A 22929-nucleotide genomic window follows, 5' to 3' on the forward strand; every position below is an offset into this window, starting at 1 on the left:
ATACTTTTTAGCTGCATTTTTTAAGTAAAAGTCACAATTCACAAAGAAAATGTGAAATTTTAATGGAAAACATTTTTTTTTTTCATGCAAAGAGCATCACAATTTCTGCAACACAATTATTTTACACACTGCAAATGAACTGTAAAACTATATATATATATATATATATATATATATATATATATATATATATATATATATACTGTATATATATATATATATATATATATATATATAGTATATATATATATATATATTTATATATATATATATATAAAAAAAAAAAAAAAAAACTACTGCCACAATCTATTATTCTATGTTCAAGGTGCAACTGACGCCATTGATTAAATTCAATAAATCACTGAGCCAGCTGCTCTTGAACTGGCTGCACGCAAATACACAGAGGTAAACATTGATGATTGCAGGCTCGTCTAGTTCAGCGGCTGAATCCCAGAGACAGTAGTGCTGCAGTTCTGCCGGGGCTGGCAGTGGTCGTGAGCTGCTCAACGAATATATGGCACTGACTGATCAGTGCCGATGTTCTGATGATTTGTCCTACTTTATCGAAGTATCCTACCATAGTTTATTGTAAGTCCTAACATTAAACTTCGAACGTTATACCATGTCATCATTTAACATGTTGTATTTAGAAGTCGTCTATCAAATTTATGGAAACGTTAACATTTCTCAATTTATTATATGTGCATCATTTAATGGCCGAACGAGACACAGACTAATGCAAAAATTTCACAAGACGGTCATTACTCATGCATGGATACAATGGCCTGTACAAGATTAAAAGTCACACATGCAAAATATACAACTTATAAAATGTTGACAATAAATACCTATGCAGTAAACTATAATAAATGCGTTAATGTAATAAGGCTAAGTTGCGTAATTTTGGTCTGCGCATGCGTAGTATCAGTGAGTAGATCATTTCGATGCGTAGGAGAACACCGTCATGCTGGCAAATTGTTCTGTGAAGCAAGTATAGCCGGTTGCGGGGTTCAATGAATGCAAGTTGCCAAATATACTCACCCCCTGCGTGCTGGCAAATTGCACTGTGACACGACTATAGCCGGTTGAGTCATTCAATGAATATACATCGTCGAGTATACTCTGCTCTGGTGTGCTGGCAAATTGCATTGGGAACCGAATGCACTTTGAGCTACTGTTTGTATGAAAATGTGCTATATAAATAAATGTTGTTGTTGTTGTTGAATATAGCCAGTTCCGACGGTTTAAGGGTTAAACTATCTGAATTTTTGTAACTTTGTTATTGCAGACCATAATGGTATTACAGATACTAGATTCTCAACTGAAATGCTGCAGCATTATTTTGTTGACTATTTTAGGTGTTTGTTCTTGCTAAATGGTGGTAAACAGTATATCTCTTAAGTCTTTAGTGTATGTATTTAAAGCCTGTATAGCTGTTATGTTTTCTTTTGTACACACAGGCGTGCTTAGTGTAAACACAGCTTAATAGTATATGTAAATTTTAATTACATTGTGTCTATTGAAGATAACTAGAAAACATTACAAGTATTAACATATGTCATGTCTCATGAGTCCATTCATTATAAAACAGTTTTACGTCATTTCATAGTACTGTAGTGAAAAGTCAAGCAAAATGACACCTTTTATTGGCTAACTATAAAGATTACAATATGCAAGCTTTCAAGGCAACTCAGGCTCCTTCTTCAGGCAAGATGTAATCATTTCATAGTAAAAATCTTCCCAAAGGAATTTATACAGGAGGAGGAGGAGGAGAGGGGGAGGTTGGGAGCATATGCTGATAGCGCACATAGAAAAATTATTTCTATTGTGAGCAGGGACAACTTTACAGTAGTGACTTTTGTAGGGTTGCGTATTCAGATATTCCTTTAGTTCTAGTCTTAATGTTTGCCTCAAATTTTAAAGACCAAAAGAGAGTGCATTGTTTGACTCGATTCTAAAATATATTTTCAAAATTAAGAAGTGAATAAGTGTACTAAAACGAAAGTAGAAGCTATGAGAATCAATTCTAAGGGTATGAAAAATATTTGTTTCTTGTGGGCGATAAAATTGTAAATTATACATGTACAGACCTGCAATAGTGAGCAGTTCTTCTGTTTAAGTTAGATGAATTAAAAAAGGAAGCTAAATAGAAAATTGCTTAACGTGGAAATTTCATGCCCACCCCCCATATCTTCCAGGTCAGCATAGCATACCATACTGTGATGCAGCTTGGTGTATGATAATTTAAAGTATCGGGGTATTCTTTTGCATATGCATTCACAGCAATTCCCAATGATATTAAGGGGAAAGAATAAGTAGTATGATACAGCAGAAAAATGTTTGAACTTAAATTACATTTTAAAAATACAAATATTATGTTGCCTCTTTAATGTTTTACCTTTCAAAACAATTTTTATGTTAAATTTGCATGTTTTAGGAAATTAGAAAGGTATCTTTAGAATTTGTAAAGGTGTTTCTAAATGTAATATTTTACTTGCTTAACCCCTATGTGCATAATGCTTTTTGAATTCTGAGTTTAATCTGTTTTTTTTTGCCTTTAAGTATGTTTATAATCTCAAAAGTGAGGTGATTTAAACATAACCTTTGTGATCTACCTTTTCTTATACAGACTTGCATTATTTGCCCATCGGGAAGATGGCCCTGGAATTCCAGCTGATATTAAACTATTTGATATTTTCTCTCAACAAGTTGCTACTGTTATACAGGTTTGTCATTAATCTACAGTATTTTTGCATGGATGGTTATATTTTTTTATGAGGAAAGTAGTAAATGGAATATTGCTATTAACTACAGGATATAAATTAGCTATTTTCAATGTCCTAGTTATTTGTATGTACATAATATAAAATAAACAGTAACATGGTTTACTTTATGTAGTTTTTGTGGAATTAGGAATTATTAAAAATAAACGGCAATTTGCCCTGCACCAATTCTGTTTAGTTTTCTGTATTGCAGTTTTACAGCTGTGTTTTTCAATTGAGAGTATATGTGTAAAATACATATATACAATCATGTACAAATTAACACACGACAGAATTGAGGCCATTCATACTTATGACCAAGCGTCATAGGAAAAAAGTTGGGTTGTTCTGTTCTAGAAAATGCCAAAACCAGCTTCTATATGCTGCAAAGTCCGTGCACCATCTGCTTATCACATACTTGCTGCAGTGCTGCCAGAGAAGTTGTAGTGGAGCTGCCGAGGTATCAGTTTCTTGGCTGTGTGAATTGCTGAAAATCACAACTGTATTATCAAGTATTGTTTTTAACAAGGTATTAATTAAATAAGCATATTAAGCACAGTGAATAGTGAATATTAGTTTTTTTGGAATAATGAATGCAGAGAAGTTCTTATTTTGTAATGTTAAAAATATTTAAATATGCAATGTTTTAGCAATGAATCTTTTTTAAAATGTAATTTACAATGCCTTTGACTTAATGTCATTAAATAAGTTATTTGAAAACTATATGTATTACAGTCGAGACAGGACATGCCTTCAGAAGATGTGGTTTCATTGCAAGTGTCCCTAATCAATCTGGCCATGAAGTGCTACCCTGATCGGGTTGACTATGTGGATAAAGTTCTAGAAACAACTGTAGAAATCTTTAACAAGCTAAACCTTGAACAGTAAGTTGAGCATGAAATATAGTTGGCAATATTTGTTGTAAAATATTCATTGTGGTATTTTTTTATATTTTGTTTAATATATTTCAAAGTCCTTTCAGTCATCTTTAACCTCTACATGTTTAAATTAAGTGGGTGTAATTAAAAATGGCCCTGATTCAGCACTGTTGTTAAACTAATACAATTATGGTAATGCTTTTTTCTATTATGCAGTTTGAGGCTTCATTGCCTCAGCCGCTACACCACACCATTTGTCAACACTTTAAAAGATTTTGTTCAATAAATGCATCATTGTTTTTCTTGAAATACATACTACGTAGAATACACAGTTGCAGTTTGCTATTATTGGTTGTGTACATAATGTACACAGTATAATGAAATTCTTAATTTCTTGTCTCCGCAAAACAGTCAATAATAATATAATACCAACAGCACACATACACCCCAAAAGAAAAAGTATAACTACCACGCTTGTATATAGTGATATTAATAGATATATGCAGTGGATCCGGAAAGCTTTCCGACCCCTTCATTTTCTACACAGTTTATGTTGTAGATTACATTTTAAATGGATGCATTTGCTGGTTATGCTCATCAGTCTGCACTTCATAACCTTTAATGACAAACTGAAAACATATTTTCAGAAAGGTTTACAAATATATTAAAAAATGAAAAACTGAAATCTATCATTCATAAATGTATACATACTGTATATGTGATGGGCTGGGCCCTGTTCATTTGTTGTTCTGTCCTTGGGCTTGTTGATTGCAAGGACCGGCTCCAGCTGTCCAACAAACTTGCCCTAGAAAAGTGGGTTAGGATAATAGATGGATTTGCAGTGCCTTCAAAAAGTATTCAGTTTTCACTTTTTACACATTTAGGTATGTTGCAGCTTTATGCTAAAATAATTTAAATTAATTTGGCCCTCATCAAGCAACATTCAGTACTCTAGAATAAGAAAGTGCAAACAAGGTTTTAGAAATTTTTACAAATATTTTCAAAATAAATAGCTGAAATCTCACATTTACCCAAGAATTCAAACAGTTTACTTTGCTGAAGCATCTTTGACTAAAGTTGAATCCTGTAGTGTTTTATGGTATGACACGACAAGCTTTGGAGATTTTTCTACCATTTTTTTTCTCTGCAGATCTTCTCAAGTTCTGTCAAGTTGTACAGAGACCACCTGTGGATAGCTAATTTCAGGTCATTCCAGAGATGTTTGATTGGGTTGAGGTCTGTACTCTGGCTGGACCACTCAAGTTCATTCACAGAATTATCTTTGCCTTGTATTTAGGATAATTTGGAATTGGAAATTAAAGCTTCAGCTCAGTCTGAGATCCAGTGTGCTTTAGAGCAGGTTTTCATACATTACTTTGGTCAGTGTTCCTCAACTCTGACTGCTTGTAGTCTCCCAGTCTCTGCTACTGAAAGACATCACCACAGCATGATGCTGCCATCACTGTGCTTCAATGTTGGAATGGTATCGCATAGGTGATGAGCAGTGCCTGGTTTCCTGCAGATGTGAAGTTTAAATTTAAGGCCAGACAGTTCAATCTTGGTGTCATCAGACCAGATAATCTTGTTTTGTCCTTTTGGTGCCATTTTGTTAACTCCAAGTTAACTTTCATTTTATCTGGCCACTCTGCTTTAGTGCAGGTCGTTGTCTAATGGCGCTTTTCCACTGCATAGTACGGCATGACACGGTTCAGTTCAGCTCACTTTTGGGGGGTTTTCCACTGGGAAACAGTACCTGGTCCTTTTTTTTTTTAGTACCACCTCAGCCGAGGTTCCAAGCGTGCCGAACCGTTACCAAAACTTGACATGTAAACTCTGCTGGTCACTGATTGGCCGGAGAAAATCGTCATTACTGCGTCACTGAACTTGCGACACGAGACACAACAGACCCGCTAGATTTTTAGCACAGCCAGCGAAGGCTCGGACGCACCATTTTGTTTTAACCAAAAATGGCTGTTTCGTGGTCTATTGAGGAAGTACAGACGCTCCTCGCTGGTAGCCGAGGAGCGGATCAAGCGAGAGCTGGATGGAGCGATGCGGAATGAAAACGTTTTTCAGGAGGTCGCTTGTGGCGCGTTTACGATGATGTCACGGCAGTAGAGGCGGCGCAACTATAACGACATCGTGAATAATCCCGCCCCCTCTAAAGCGGTACTAAACTGCAGTCAAACGCAAACCGAAATGAACTGAGCCGAACCAAGGTGAGCTGTACTGAACCGTGCTGTGCCGTACTATGCAGTGGAAAAGCGCCATTGGTTGTCTTTCTGGATGTTTCTCCCATTTTCACACAGCTACTCTGGTACTCAACCAGAGTGACCATTGGGTCTTTGGTCACCTCTCTTACTAAGGCCTTTCTCCTCAGTTGCGCAGTTTGGGTGAGTAGCCAACTCGAGGAAGACTAGTCTTTACACTTCTTCCATTTAAAACTTAGAGGCTGCTGTGCTCTTAGGAACCTTCAGTACTGCTAGTTTTGTAGTCTTCTTTTGTAGTCTTTCACCCAATCTGTGTCTCCTAAGCTTTGCAGGCAATTCCTTTGACCTCATAGATTTTTTGTTTGTTTTTTCTCTCTGATACAAATTGTCATCTGTGGGATGTCATATAGATAGGTGTGAGCCTTTCCTAATTTTGTGCAGTCATCTGAATTGACCACAGGTTGCCTCCAAACAAGATGTAGAAACATGTCAACGATGATCACTAGAATGGGATGCAACTAAACCAAATTTCAAGTGTCATAACAAGTCTGAAAACTTGGCAATGTGATCTTTGTTTTTTTTTTTTTTTTATAAAATATACATAAAATAAACAATTTTATTCTCCTTTCTGAAGGTACTGTGTATAAACACACATACGTGTTTTGTCAAATGCTAGTAACCAACTATTGAATTTACATTTTCTTATCAAAACACCCTTTTCTTTTGACCCAGTTATTGGATAATTTTGTAGCTTGTAAGGTAATATGTTAATGATTAAATTGACTTAATTTAAATTCATTAGACATATTTGTTAATACTGCCTAATATCAGGAACAGTTCTCCAGTGTTTTTAGTATTCATTATGAACTGCAGAATATCAGCTTAGGTTGATATTTGATTGATAGATGCAAAGTAGTGCATCATACACAGGCAAAATGCATCTGGGCAATTTCTGCCCTGTTGAGCACCTTTACATACATTGATGGGCAACACAGTCTGCTTAAAACATTACTAATAGTCCAAAGCAATGCCAAGATTGACATAGCATAGTGAAACAAATACAGTAATTGGAGTATGGAATCATACTATCTAAAGTAATTTTTGTCAGTGTATGCTTCTTACTGTGTGTTTACATAAAATAAATGCCAATGGAACTTATACTTGGCAGGCCAGAGCATATCAAAGCTTTAATTTATTCTGTTATTTGAGAACATTAAATTTGTTTTATCTGTCTGTGTACTACTTTATTTTAAGATACAATTTTATGATATTAGATAGTGTTTTTTTTTAGTAATTTTCTAATTTGCGTCGTAGGATTGTATTTTATCTTTTTAATAAGATACTGTAGGAGTACATGTATCTAATTAAACTAATTGCGGAGTTATTTGTTTGATTTATTTTCATTAGCATTGCTACGAGTAGTGCAGTGTCAAAGGAGTTGACAAGGTTGCTTAAGATACCTGTGGACACGTACAACAACATTTTGACGGTGCTGAAACTGAAACACTTCCATCCCCTATTCGAATACTTTGATTACGAGTCTCGCAAGAGTATGAGCTGTTATGTTCTGAGCAATACTCTGGATTATAATACAGAGGTGGTTGCACAAGAACAGGTAAGCCCCTTTATTTTACACTTTTGTTATGTGGTTGATAGCAGTTTTAAAGTGAAGGAATGTATGTGATACATTGCACATTAAACTGGCTGTTTCATATTGTAATCTTTTAACAGCTGAAATGTTTAAGTATGACTTTTTATTTTTTTCCTCACTTGTAATTTCTTTTAAACTGAATGTATATCTCAAAGGAGTGACGTTTGCAAAGTTGCAGAGTTGAAAACAGAACTTTCATTTTAAACCTGTTATTTCGGCAGAAATGTTGTCATTGGTCAGGATGAAATTGCCCAGAGTTGGTTGGTCTTCTTTTCAGGATAATAACTGAATTAAATGCTGAAAACATTGTGTCATAATTGACAAGGAAAGTTGTCTGTCTTTAACTATGCTCGTAGTGAGTTGCCTCAAAAGCTTGCATATTGTAATCTTTTTAGTTCGGCAATAAAATGTGTCATTTTGCTTGACTTCTCACTATATTCATAATGGCTAACACAGTACCACACCCTAGTACTTTAACTATGCTCATAATTTATGTCACATTAACTGTTACTAATATGCAATTTTATACTTCAGGTAGATGCTATTTTAAGTCTTGTGTCAACACTGATTCAAGACCAACCAGACCAGCCTGCAGAAGACCCGGATCCAGAAGATTTTGCAGAGGAACAAAGTCTTGTGGGCAGATTTATTCATCTCCTTAGATCTGAAGACCCTGACCACCAGTACTTGGTATGTTTATATGATTTTGTTGGTGTAGTGAGAAAATGCAGGAAAAACAAATGTGTGTGTCGTCTTCTTCGGCTCCCGTTAGGGGTTGCCACAGTGGATCATCTTCTTCCATATCTTTATGTCCTCTGCATCTTGTTCTGTTACATCCATCACCTGCATGTCCTCTCTCATCACATCCATAAACCTTCACTTAGGCCTTCCTCTTTTCCTCTTCCCTGGGAGCTCTATCCTTAGCATCCTTCTCCCAATATACCCAGCATCTCTCCTCTGCACATGTCCAACGCAATCTTGCTTCTCTGACTTTGTCTCCCAACCATCCAACTTGAGCTGACCCTCTAATCCATCCTCGTCACACCCAATGCAAATCTTAGCATCTTTAACTCTGCCACCTCCAGCTCTGTCTCCTGCTTTCTGGTCAGTGCATCCAGAAAGTATTCACAGCGCATCACTTTTTCCACATTTTGTTATGTTATAGCCTTATTCCAAAATGGATTAAATTCATTATTTTCTTCAGAATTCTACACACAACACCCCATAATGACAACGTAAAAAAAGTTTACTTGAGATTTTTGCAAATTTATTAAAAATAAAAAATTGAGAAAGCACATGAGTATTCACAGCCTTTGCCATGAAGCTCAAAATTGAGCTCAGGTGCATCCTGTTTCCCCCGATCATCCTTCAGATGTTTCTGCAGCTTAATTGGAGTCCACCTGTGGTAAATTCAATTGATTGGACATGATTTGGAAAGGCACACACCTGTCTATATAAGGTCCCACAGTTGACAGTTCATGTCAGAGCACAAACCAAGCATGAAGTCAAAGGAATTGTCTGTAGACCTCTGAGATAGGATTGTCTCGAGGCGCAAATCTGGGGAAGGTTACAGAAAATTTCTGCTGCTTTTGAAGGTCCCAGTGAGCACAGTGGCCTCCATCATCCGTAAGTGGAAGAAGTTCGAAACCACCAGTACTCTTCCTAGAGCTGGCCGGCCATCTAAACTGAGCGATCGGGGAGATGGGCCTTAGTCAGGGAGGTGACCAAGAACCCGATGGTCACTCTGTCAGAACTCCAGAAGTCCTCTGTGGAGAGAGGAGAACCTTCCAGAAGGACAACCATCTCTGCAGCAATCCACCAGTATGGCCTATATGGTAGAGTGGCCAGACGGAAGCCACTCCGTAGTAAAAGGCGCATGGCAGCCCGCCTGGAGTTTGCCAAAAGTCACCTGAAGGACACTCAGACCACGAGAAACAAAATTCTCTGGTCTGATGAGACGAAGATTGAACTCTTTGGTGTGAATGCCAGGCATCACGTTTGGAGGAAACCAGGCACTGCTCATCACCAGGCCAATACCATCCCTACAGTGAAGCATGGTGGTGGCAGCATCATGCTGTGGGGATGTTTGTCAGCGGCAGGAACTGGGAGACTAGTCAGGATAAAGGGAAAGATGACTGCTGCAATGTACAGAGACATCCTGGATGAAAACCTGCTCCAGAGTGCTCTTGACCTCAGACTGGGGCGACGGTTCATCTTTCAGCAGGACAACGACCCTAAGCACACAGCCAAGATATCAAAGGAGTGGCTTTAGGACATCTCTGTGAATGTCCTTGAGTGGCCTAGCCAGAGCCCAGACTTGAATCCGATTGAACGTCTCTGGAGAGATCTTAAAATGGCTGTGCACTGATGCTTCCCATCCAACCTGATGGAGCTTGAGAGGTGCTGCAAAGAGGAATTGGCAAAACTGGCCAAGGATAGGTGTGCCAAGCTTGTGGCATCATATTCAAAAAGACTTTAGGCTGTAATTGCTGCCAAAGGTGCATCAACAAAGTATTGAGCAAAGGCTGTGAATGAATAAATTAATAAAAACCTCAAGTAAACTTTTTTCACGTCATTATTGGGTGTTGTGTCTAGAATTCTGAGGAAAAAAATGAATTTAATCCATTTTGGAATAAGGCTGTAACATAACAAAATATGGAAAAATTGATGCACTGTGAATACTTTCCGGATGCACTGTAACATAGCTAGTCTTATTACCATCCTATAGACCTTCTCTTTCACTCTTGCTGATACCCATCTGTCACAGATTACTCCTGACACTCTTCTCCACCCATTCCACCCTTCCTGCACTCTCTTTTTCACCTCTCTTCCACAATCCCCATTACTCTGTACTGTTGATCCCAAGTATTTAAACTCATTCACCTTCACCAACTCCACTCCTTGCATCCTCACCATTTCACAGACCTCCCTCTCATTTACACACATATATTCTGTCTTGTTCCTACTGACCTTCATTCTTCTCCTCTCTAGAGCATATCTCCACCTCTCCAAGATCTCCTCAACCTGCTCCCTACTATCGTTACAGATCAGTGTCATTCGCAAAAATCATAGTCCACGAGTACTCCTGTCTAATCTCGTCTGTCAACCTGTCCATCACCATTGCAAATAAGAAAGGGCTCAGAGCTGATCCCTTATGTAATCCCACCTCCAACTTGAATGCATCCGTCACTCCTACTGCAGACCTCATCACAGTCACACTTCCCTCGTACATATCCTGTACAACTCTTATGTACTTCTCTGCCACTCCCAACTTCCTCATACAATACCACAGCTCCTCTCGAGGCACCCTGTCATATGCTTTCTCCAGGTCCACAAAGATGCAGTGCAACTACTTCTGGCCTTCTCAAAATTTCTTCATCAACATCCTCAGAGCAAACGTTGCATCTGTGGTGCTCCCTAATCATCACCTCACTTCTTAACATAGCTTCCACTACTCTTTCCTATAACTTCATGCTGTGGCTCATCAGTTTTATTCCCCTGTAGTTAATGCAGTCCTGCACCAGCACACTTCTCCACTCCTCGGGCATCCCCTCGCTTTCCAAGATTCCATTAAACAATCTGGTTAAAAACTCCACTGCCATCTCTCCTAAACACCTCCATGCTTCCATAGGTATGTCATCTGGACCAACGGCTTTTCCATTTTTCATCCTCTTCAAAGCTGTCCTTACTTCCTCCTTGGTTCACTATCTCCACATCATCCAACTTCTTCTCTCTCTCGTTCTCTTCATCCATCAGCCTCTCAAAGTACTCTTTCCATCTGCTCAATACACTCTCCTTGCTTGTAAGTAAGTTTCCATCTTTATCCTGCACATCTTTCCCAGCTCGGTCCCTCTGTCTAGCCAATTCCTTTTCTCCCTCCTTAGTGTCCAACCTCTCATACAACTCATCATATGCCTTTTCTTTAGCCTTCTCTACCTCTCTCTTTACCCTGCACCTTATCTCCTTGTACTCTTGTCTACTTTCTGCATCTCTAAGACTATCCCACTTCTTCTTTGTCATCCTCTTCCTCTGTATACTCTCCTGTATGTCCTCATTCCACCACCAGGTTTCCTTTTCCTCCTTCCTCTTTCCGGATGTCACGCCAAGCACCCTTCTTGCTGTCACCCTTACTACATCTGCTGTAGTTTCCCAGCTGTCTGGTTACTCTTTGCAGTCTTCCTTTTTCAACTTCCACCATTTGATCCTTGGATCTGCCCTCACTTTCTTCCTGTTCTTGATCTCCGTCATCCTACAGACCACCATCGTATGCTGCTTAACTACACTTTCCTCTGCCACCACTTTGCAGTCTTCAATCTCCTTCAGATCAACTCTTCTGCATAGGATGCAATCTACCTGTGTGCATCTTCCTCCACTTTTGTACGTAACCCTATGTTCCTCCCTCTTCTTAAAATACGTATTCACAGCCATGTCCATCCTTTTGGCAAAATCCACTATCCTCTGACCTTCTTCATTCCTCTCCTTGATACCATACCTACCCATCACCTCCTCATCCCCACTGTTCTCTTCACCAACATGCCCATTGAAATCCACTCCAATCACCACTTTCTGTCCCGTGGGTACACTGTTCATTACTTCATCCAACTCACTCCAAAAATCTTCTTTCTCACCCATTGCACACCCAAATTGCGGGTCATATGCACTAACAAACATTCATCATCACACCTCCAATTTCCAGCTTCATAATCATTACTCTGTCTGACACTGTTTTCACCTCAAACACTCTCTTGACATAATATTTCTTCAGAATAACTCCTACCCTATTTCTCCTCCCTTCCACACCATGATAGAATAATTTGAATCCACCTCCAATCCACCTGGCCTTACTCCCCTTCCATTTAGTCTATTGCACGCGCAATATATCAACCTTCCTTCTCTCCATCGTATCTGCTAACTCTCTCCCCTTACCAGTCATACTGCCAACATTCAAAGTTCCTACCCTTACTTCCACTCTCTCTTTACTTTCCTCCTGTCCTCCTGCCTCCAAACAGGTCTCCCCCCTCTTTTTCTCCTCCTTCTTCTTCGGCCAACAGTAGCCCAATTTCTGCCAGCATCCTGTTGGCTAACAGTACTGGTGGCGGTCGTTGTTAACCTGAGGCTCGACTGATCCGGTATGGAAATTTGTATTGTTGTCCGCATATTGATTTGGCAAAATTTTACACCAGATGCCCTACCTGACGTAACCATCCCCCTTTATCTGGGCTTGGGACTGGCATGAAGAAACACACTGCTTTATGGGTGGGTTAAAAACAAATGTGTGTGTGTGTGTAAACTATTTAAATCTCAAATTGAATCAAACTTGCAATCAGTGTTAAAAATAAGAAATTTACAGTTGTGTTAATGGTGAATTTAAATAAGTTATGTATGTATAAGTAAACTTATTAATTATATAATACTTACGGTGACCTGTTTCTTCATTAATATTGTATAAGTTTAGTATTTTTAAAGCTTCATATTTTACTCTCCGCTGCAACATCCTGGCATTTGCACCTGACATTTGCTTTGTTATGTGAAGGTGTAGTAAGTAAATAAAAACAGAAAATGTATGCATATGGTAACATTCAGGTGCATTTGATAATCTGGTTAACTGATTTAAAATTTGGAGCATTTTAAATTAAGTTCATCAGAGAATCAGTTATCACATTTTTGTTTAATAAAAATTTCTGTAACTGAGTCTAATTAAAAAAAAATAAATAACAGCAGTGATTAGAATTCAATTAAATGCATTAAATAGACTGTATTAATATATGCTTTTTAACAGCACTTTAAAATATCATGTATTAAAAAACTAAGCCCATATAACCTTTTGATGGCAAGACAGAAGTTTCCCCTTCAGTTGATACAAAAATGGCATTGATTGATCTCCTTTTGTTAGTTGTTGGTTGTGCAGGGTCTGTGACTAATAATAGTTGGGGTCTCAAGATAAAATTGCTAGCTGCTTTATACTATGATGGAGAATGTCCTCGAAAATCCAAACCATTATAATGTGCAGATAATGCAGCAATGCGGGTATTTTAATTGTATTGTAATTACCGTGGACATATGTATTCACTCTGTGTTTACAGAGCAACATTTACACAGTTCCTTTCCTATTACTTTCGTTTTTAGGTAAATGACTTTTTAACTCTTGTGGTTAACTTTCCTCAAGCAGCAGGCAAATTGAGCTGTAGTGCTGAGTGAACCCCTCTAAATTCGCTTATCTTCTAGCTCAATCAATGTTTGGAATATCCACAAACTCTGTGAAATGCATTGAAGTCAGTGGGCAAGGCAAAACTGAACTACTTTTGAGTGGGTTATAAAAGTGCTACAGTTTTGTGATGTCACCCTGGCCTTGCAATGCACTTTGTGGTGCTTGGGGGAAAAGTTAGCCTAAGCCAGTCATCATGAATTTTCAGGGAAAAATTCAGTGAGCAAAATTACCAGTATCCAAAAAAATTGCTGCAAAAAATCAGTAGTGTGCTGGTGTGCCAGCAGCTTACTTGCCTGCATGCTCACGATTCTGGTGTTTGACTAATTTGTCCCGGAGATTCATGTTGCCATTTAGAATGTCTGTCAAACAAATAAAAGGAAAAAATTTCAAAGTATACCAGCTGAAGTGACCTCTGTCAAGGTAAATATTTAATGTCTCCTTGAGATCAGAGAATGTCCCTGCATATTGAATGAAGTCTTGAGATTTTATGCATCTTTAAATAACTGCTTTTCCTCAGTTTATTCAATTTTGATTCCATATACGGCACAGCAAAGTAGGTGTCTACTTGCACTAGCAGGTTCTTGAACCAAGTACATTTTGGATCAATCAAGAGAAACATACACAATGTGTTTTTGAGTTCATGCCCATATTGAGGAAGTTTGTACTTTATGTAGAGGTGACTTCCATTCATTACCGTTTTTTGTAAACGTTTAGGCAATAAACTGTCACTTATGTCAGGCTTCAAAACTAGTGGTGAGAAAATGTACCAATAGGTCTTGGAGCAGATTGAACACAAGCAAATAGAGAGATATAATTGAAGGGAGAGAGAGAGAGAAGGGACGATTGGCAGAGGGAGGAGATTGTGCAGCTTGTAGCTACTTGTGAAGCACTGGACAGTTGGTAGGGCACATGAATAACATTTCAAATAATGGCAACTGAAAACAAACATGGCAAGGATCCTTAAATTTGGACATGGAGGGCTTCACTAGCTTCAGTTTTTTTGTTTCATCTGAATTTATTTAAAGTGAATTCTTGCTGATAAAAGAAATTGCTTAATTCAGTGGCTTTCATTCTGCCACACAAGATCATTCTTGTATAGATGATGATTCTTTTCTGGGAATATAATCCACATGAATAATGGACTGAAGCAGAATTGCAATTCATAGTTTTCTCTCTTTTATCTCTATTCCTTTGCAAATATTCTAAAACAAAATTCTGGATACTTGATGAACACATACAGGTATACATAGGATCAAATTGAACAGTGAGCTGCTAGTTCCTTTACAATTGCCAATTAATAATGAGATGCATTACTAACAGAAAATGCAGGGGTTTTTTTACTAAAAGAAGCAGTTAAAGGTTCAGGATCTTAATAAGAGAATTAACTGAAGTGAAGCACAAAAGTGTGGTGTTTGAGTAATAATTTAGCAATAATTGGCTTGGAATTAAGAGGTTGTACTGGAGCAAAAAGCTGCAATGTATTCATTTTTATTTTTGTGTATATAAAGAACAATGAAACTTGTGGTATTTTGTGCTACACTGCCATTTGGCGTGAATCTTGCTCTTTAAGGTATGTAAAATAAAACAAAATATAATTGGTGAAAAGTGGTGCCATTTAGAAAAAAAAAGGCCCTATGATTTGAGCTTGCATCTGTCTGTTATATCAAGACATGGCAGAACATAACTGTCAAAGAGACAGAATTGCAGAAGCAAAAGTAGAATAATAAGCAGGGTATATCTTGGTGAAATTGAATGGAAGTGCTAACTGCTTACAGAAAGCAGAGTAAGGAACATCTCCTTACCTCAAGAAAAATATACCAGGAATCAGTGGTGTTTTTTCCCAGTTCACTTTTGTTGTTGCAAACATGCCTCAAATGTGGAAGGCATGTTTTGTTTAAATCAAAACCTTCTTCAAAATGAACATATTCTAGAAGTTTTAGGCTAGTTTTTATTTTTTATAATTTATTATGGTATTTTTTAAAATTTATCAGTTTTGTGGAACAAATTTAATTGTGTAACTAATTATGCCACTATTTTAATAAGAAGTTGGTAATAACTGACTTGAAAAATGCCAAACTTACCCTTTAAATTATTGTAAGTGGAGAAATGAACTGGTATTTCATAAAAGATACTGTCAAAGTTTAGTGTTATAAACTTGCCTCCAGCAGGCAGAAAACATGCTTTATGAAAACCGCAACAGAGTGCAAATTTGCAGGTTCCATCAAGTTTTAAGGCTTTGGTTTGAAGATTTGGAATTGGACACAATTGTAAGCCCTTTGGTGATTAATTCCCCTTCTTCTTTCGGCTGCTCCTGTTAGGGGTTGCCACAGTGGATCATCTTTTTTCATATCTTCCTGTCCTCTGCATCTTGCTCTATAACATCTACCACTTGCATGTCCTCTCTCACCACATCCATAAACCTTCTCTTAGGCCTTCCTCTTTTCCTTTTGCCTGGCAGCTCCATCTCTAGCATCCGTCTCCCAATTTACCCAGCATCTCTCCTCTGCACATGTCCAAACCAACGCAATCTCACATGTCTGGCTTTGTCTCCAAACTGTCCAACCTGATCTGACCCTCTAATCTATTCGTTTCTTATCCAGTCCCTCTTCATCACACCCAATGCAAATCTTAGCATCATTAATAAATGTAGCTAACATTTTTTTATTTTATTAAATAAACATAAGAAATCTCATACTTACTCGTAGCATGTACTTGCTGCACAAAGAAAGGTGTGTTTCACAAATGTTTACAATAGTCATTGTATTATTTTTTAAAAATACTTCATTTGATGACACAAAAGGTTAGTTTTCTTATGACTTTTTAATGGTTTTGATCAAAATGCAAAATGTACTTTTTTAACATTTTACCATCTAATCCCTTGTATTTGTACCAGATATTAAATACTGCACGAAAACACTTTGGTGCTGGAGGTAATCAGAGGATTCGATACACATTACCACCACTGGTGTTTGCAGCTTATCAGCTGGCTTTCAGATACAAAGAAAATTCAAAAATGGTATGTTGTTTTCTGTCATCTAAATAAAACTGAGATAAATGTCTGTGTCTGGATCTTTCTTTCTGATTTTTTGCCTAATTGCAAAAACCTGATTAGCTTAATTTTCCCAAGTTTCCCTTTTATTAAAAAAAAAAAAATCATACTGGGTAATTTGATATACAGAACATTTGCATCAGGGTGGGTGGATGGTTATCTTAAGCAAGAAATATTTGTTAGTTTTAGACTATTTGCCATAGGCCTTTTTTTTCTTTTTTTAAACAATATCCTGATGTTTCCTTGTACATCCTTTTAGAGTCAATTATTTTTAGAATTTTAACAATATCAGAAACATAAAGACCATTAATTTAACAAAGTACATAAGCACTTTGAAGCAAAGCTGTGGTCTGGGGAAAAAAAGTAAGACATTTCAGAATCTTGCTGTCTGCTATTTCTACCTTCTCCTCCTCTCACAGTACCTATGATGTAAAATATTTATATTCTGTTTATTTGATATTTTTAAGAAGCACAGATCTGTTTGCTAGAAGACATTTACATTTTTTCTTCTTCTCTCTGGACATGTTACAGAAGTTGGTGCCTAAATGTGACAACCTTCTATGGTCCTACTTATCAAATCATTTGTGTAACTTGTCTATTTTTACCATAACATTCTTAAACCAACTTCCAGCAGCCCAGTGTTTAGGGCAGGGCCCAGATGTGGATTTGGTGCCATCCCACTGCAGGGCTCATTCATGAATGCACACAACCTTTCACTAATCATTAACCCAAGACATGGTTAGGAAGAAAACTGGGATGGCCAATGAAACGCCCCACACAAGCAGTGCAAATTCCACCAGACAACAGGAAGACAGCAATGCTAATTACTTCACAAATCTATTGCTTTCTGATATTTTCTTATAATCACTAATTCATCTTAATACGTTGTTATTAGTGCAGATGTAAATCCCTGCTATAATAATTAAAACCAAAATATCTGAAGCTCTCTTGCCTTTTTTGTTTTAATTTTCTGTAGGATGATAAGTGGGAGAAGAAGTGTCAGAAAATATTTTCATTTGCACACCAAACTATTAGTGCCCTGATCAAAGCAGAGCTGGCTGAATTACCACTCCGGCTCTTTCTGCAGGGAGCTTTGGCAGCTGGCGAGATTGGCTTTGAAAACCATGAGACCGTAGCATATGAGTTTATGTCTCAGGTAAGACTTTAGCTAATCCTAAAATGAGAGGTGAGTGCAGCCATAATGAACCTGTGATGTGACTGTAGGTACTCGGATAGCCAAGCGATTAGATTTATTTTGTTTAAAAATTGTGTGATATATATGTTGTTGTTAAGCAATGATATGTATGTTGTTATTAAGCAATCATTTTTGTATACAGTTTAAAAATTAGGAGTAACTGAAGTTAACATGACTATGCAATGAAAGTGGTATTATCAGTACATGCAGTCTGAAAAGAAACATGGATTCTGGTTCTTTTCATGAATGACAATAATAAGGATCTGTGTGAGCAGATGCTACTGTGTGTTTTGCTTATATTTGAGAAATGTACTGTATGTTATTTTGTAACGCAAGATCAATAATGTTCCTAATGGCACCTTGTTGTAAAAAAATAAAATGTGTTCCATAGAAAGTTTTCTGTATTAGAAAAGGACACTAGAATAAATAAATCAAAACACTCTAAACAGTACATGTGTGTAGATGGGGCACCATACCAGAATGGCCTCTTTGGTAATCAAAACTAGTATCCATTCTTTGAGTTTGATTTCCTTTTTGTTATTCTGAAAAGAGAGAGTGCAAAAAAAACCAAGCTTGTTAGTGAATGGCAGTCAAAGATTTCACGCCTGAGAAATGTACAATTATAAGGTACATCAAAACAGTTTAAAAGACAGCAGCTGATGACCATAACTCTAGTCTGCAGTTTCTTTTAAGCAAAACAGTCATTGAATGAAGCTGTTAAATCTTGCCATTTTTCTTAACCTTTTTATAATTTAAAAAGTTATCTGAAAGAAGCAGTATCAAAAATGTTCGTACCTGTCAATGAATATATTCACTGTAAAATACTCATTGTGCATTTGAAATTTGCCTTTCCATTTATTATACAGTACAGTAGTCAAAAATTGCATTTAAAGTTGACAAGTATTTTGCCAGATGTCTGATTAGCAGGTTTACATGCTGAATCTCAATTAATGTTTGTGCCCTCCAGGTATTGTTACTTACACTCATATCTGTATTTCATTTTTCCTTCAGGCATTCTCTTTGTATGAAGATGAAATCAGTGATTCAAAGGCTCAGCTCGCTGCAATTACATTAATAATTGGAACTTTTGAGAGAATGAAGTGCTTTAGTGAAGAAAACCATGAGCCCTTAAGGACTCAGTGTGCACTCGCTGCTTCAAAACTACTGAAAAAACCAGACCAGTGCCGCGCCGTTAGTATTTGCGCACACTTGTTCTGGTCTGGGCGAAATACAGACAAGAATGGTGAAGAGGTAAATTTAATATGCAAAGTTCAGTTTCATTCATCTGTTTACAAACGCACGGTTATGGTAAAAAGAAATATAGATTTTTTTTTTTCTTTCAGTAGAAGCAGATAAATGTAAGTTTGCATTTGTGTGGGGTGTATTTTCTTTGTTTTTGGTGAGAATGTGAATTAAAGAAGTTGTAAATGTTTAGCTAAGTTTGATGGTGAAAACTGTTACAGAAATTTAAAAAACTAGCCAACCCACGGCGTACCATACGCCGCATAATCAGGCCGGTTTTTTAATGATTTTTAAGCACAGGGAGAAAATGAACATTTGAAAAATCTAATGTAATAAATCAGCAAGAAAAGCAACATTGTAACAATGAACGAACCAACACACAGCGTCGTAACCGAAATCTCGGTTTTTAAAGACTGCTTACTTCCTTGTGTTTTAACCTCAGTTGTAAAGGATTGTTTTAAGGATTCCATGAGATACCCCTCGCAAACCATTTTACATGCTGCATATGGCGATTCACCTCCGTGAGAAACATGCCTTTATGAACAGTAAACGTGGCTCGGAGCTGCCAGGAGTTGGTGGGCGTAGCTCCTTCCTGCGTGCGCCATAGGTGTCTGTCTTTTCGGCGGCTCAGTGAATCCACGCACCTTCTGGCGTGCTTTCCATGGTTGTCTTGCCTTAGTGAATTATATATATATATATATATATATATATATATATATATATATATATATATATATATATATATATATATATATATATATATATATATATATATATATATATATATATATATATATATATATATATATATAATATAGAGAGAGAGAGAGACTGTCTGTCTGTCTTTCCAGATTTTGATGTCATATTTATTTATAAATGTCGGTGTCCCTCTGTTTAAGAGTATATAGACTCCCTTAGCGCAGGACAATGTTTTTCCGGATCAGTATTGCTCTCTTTTTCAAAGGGAACTTTATAACAATATCAAAGTCATTACCTTGCTAAAGAAAACCGCATGGGGGATGGCAGTATTGATTTAATAATTCTTTGCATTTATATAGCGCTTTTCTCACTACACAAAGTGCTTAGCAATTGCAGGTTAAGGGCCTTGCTCAAAGGCCCAACAGAGCAGAGTCCCTTTTGGTATTTTACGGGATTCAAATTTAAAAAAAAAAAACAGTAAGAGAGCTGTTTTGTTTCAAGAGTTTATTTTTGCATCTATGTGTTTTGGTAAATAGTTCCCTTTACCTGTTTTACCCCTCATTTGAATTTAATATTTCGGAGATTGTGTGTGTGTTTTCACATATTAAATAAGTGAATATCGCATTTGTGTTTTTTTTCTTAATTTTTTTTTTTTTTTTACGTTGTGGATTAGTGCTTACGTTATTAATATTTGTAGGTGCAGCCCTCCCTTACACATGTAACTGACTTTGCTGTAATGTGAGGTGACCACATGTATATGTAAACTAAGAACAGGTGTATTCTTTATTGCATAAATAGGTCTTATCCGGTTTAACAAAGTTCACCCTAGAACAAAATGAAATGAGGCAGAAGGGCTAAAAACCAAACATGTCAAATGCCACTTTATAACCCCCTTTGCCCTCTGCACTATTGCCTTTTCCTGGCATGGAGTAAGAGACAGAGTGTACATAGCTAGAAAGAAAGAGCTGGTGAAAAGAAAACCAACTTAGTAGCAAACAAAAGAACACATGCTGCACATTTGAAACCCCAGCTTCCAATGTTTTAGGCATCAGCCAGCTACATAAGCATGAAACTGTGGAGCACCTAGCAGTCTTTCTGTTTTCTGTGTTTTCAGGCACACAGTGCGGTCTAAAAGACCTTCCATCATACAGCAGAACATGCTGCTGCAAAAATACTGCAATATTTTATTTTTGGTGTTTCTACCTGCATTAATTTTACTTTTTTTTCTGAAGAGTACTATTCTTTATAGAAAATGTTTATCAAATTTCTTTGTGTTTTCACTTATGATAAAAACGCACAAAACTGACAGACCGCTAAACCAACGCAGAAAAAGACATGTAAAAAGTGTATGACATGAATTGTGGTTTACCAAAAATTAAAATCATAGAGAGTTGTTTTAGGAAATAATTTTCTATTCTTTTTTGAGCTCATGCATTTCACTTTTTTTGATTTCTGTTTCTTGTACTGATTTGAGAGAAATTAATGGTAGTCTAAATTATTTCTTAGATTCATGATGGAAAAAGAGTCATGGAGTGCTTAAAAAAAGCTTTGAAAATTGCAAATCAGTGTATGGACCCATCTTTGCAAGTCCAGCTCTTTATTGAAATTCTCAACAGATACATTTATTTTTATGAAAAAGAAAATGATGCGGTAAGTGTACATTTTTTGCAGTTACAATTTGCTGTTATTTAACAATTAAAGCCACATGTAGACAGTACATTCATTATATTTTTTTTTTATTATTATTTTTTTTTTTTTTAAGGTAACCGTGCAAGTCTTAAATCAACTCATTCAGAAAATAAGGGAGGATCTTCCAAATCTTGAATCAAGTGAAGAAACTGAGCAGATAAATAAGCACTTTCATAATACCCTGGATCATTTGCGTCTAAGGAAGGAATCACCTGAAGCTGATGGGCCAGTTTATGAAGGTCTTGTTCTGTAGAGTCAGTTGACCATGTTAGGGTTTGGTCTGATTTTAAACACGGGAGCAAAACCCTTACTATCCTAACATCATGTTCACCTAGAATGTAACTTACATATGTGACAGAACTACAGAATTTTCACTTTAATGACTTAGCACTTCACCTTGCATTCCTTGCCAAAAATGCCCCTGACATTTCTGCTTCCAGTCATTGCGTCCCTTTTTAAGCCAGTTTCAATCTGAGGTATTCTGGCTTTTTCTAAACTAGCATGATAATGGATTTACAGGCCATAAAATTCATCTCAATTAGTAGGAAAATAATCTTGTTATGTAATAATGACCTTTATTTGTATTATCTGGAATTCTGTAAGTCCTGTGCACACTGCAGCATTTTGTTCCAAGGTGGCAACATGTATTACATTTTGTGATATCGGGAACGCAGAACCTTACTACATACTTTAGTGTGGGGAGATGTTCTCCTGTTTTTCCTTTTTTTCATTTTTTGCTTCTTTTCTTCTTGTACATGGTTTTGCTTGCATTCTTCATTTAAAACATAATGATTTTAATGTTGTGTATTGTCTGGATTAAAAGTATACAAGTATATATGACTGTATGAATACTTCTGAAAATATGTAAAAATATGTGCTATAAAATAGAAGTAAACCAAACTGGAATATGATCCACCAAAACAGGATCAAGGAAGAGCACCAGCTAAATCAACTATATAGTCCTGGTGTAGGTCCTGCTCTGGCCCAGAAGAAAAATACTACCCTGTTTAATTGACATTCTTTTTTCCCCATTTTAATATGTAGTTTTGATCTAAAAAATGAATTTGTAACATTATTGTAAATCATTAAATACTTTGCCCACATTAGGGTTTTTTTTTTTTGCCTAAGGAAAAAATATATACCACCCATGTAAGTGGGGTAAACTTCTGCCTTAAGTTAGTCTGCATTTATCACACATCACTGCAAAGCTATCAGGCAGTGAAACCTTCAGCACAGGCACAAACTTAACTCCGCATGTAGCACTCGAAATGAGGAAAGTGGTCTGGACTTTCAGAATTGAAATTTATACTTTTATTCCAGTTGAGTCATATTGACTTTCAAATTGT

General features: G+C 36.8%; 1 protein-coding gene across 1 annotated transcript in view; it reads left to right on the forward strand.

The window, feature by feature from the left end:
• The window catches only part of vps35 (VPS35 retromer complex component), an 89704-nt gene extending 67018 nt beyond the window's left edge, over positions 1–22686 (forward strand). The window contains exons 9-17 of the mRNA XM_039763140.1: positions 2630–2726; positions 3498–3646; positions 7258–7465; positions 8036–8191; positions 16603–16725; positions 17735–17914; positions 18965–19204; positions 21401–21544; positions 21657–22686. Of these exons, the coding sequence (XP_039619074.1) occupies positions 2630–2726; positions 3498–3646; positions 7258–7465; positions 8036–8191; positions 16603–16725; positions 17735–17914; positions 18965–19204; positions 21401–21544; positions 21657–21836 (1477 nt within the window). The 3' untranslated portion in view covers positions 21837–22686. The remainder of the gene's footprint in view (positions 1–2629; positions 2727–3497; positions 3647–7257; positions 7466–8035; positions 8192–16602; positions 16726–17734; positions 17915–18964; positions 19205–21400; positions 21545–21656) is intronic.
• Positions 22687–22929: the final 243 nt, after the last annotated feature.

The sequence above is a fragment of the Polypterus senegalus genome, chromosome 9 (genome assembly GCF_016835505.1).
Source record: "Polypterus senegalus isolate Bchr_013 chromosome 9, ASM1683550v1, whole genome shotgun sequence".
Taxonomy (NCBI): domain Eukaryota; kingdom Metazoa; phylum Chordata; class Cladistia; order Polypteriformes; family Polypteridae; genus Polypterus; species Polypterus senegalus.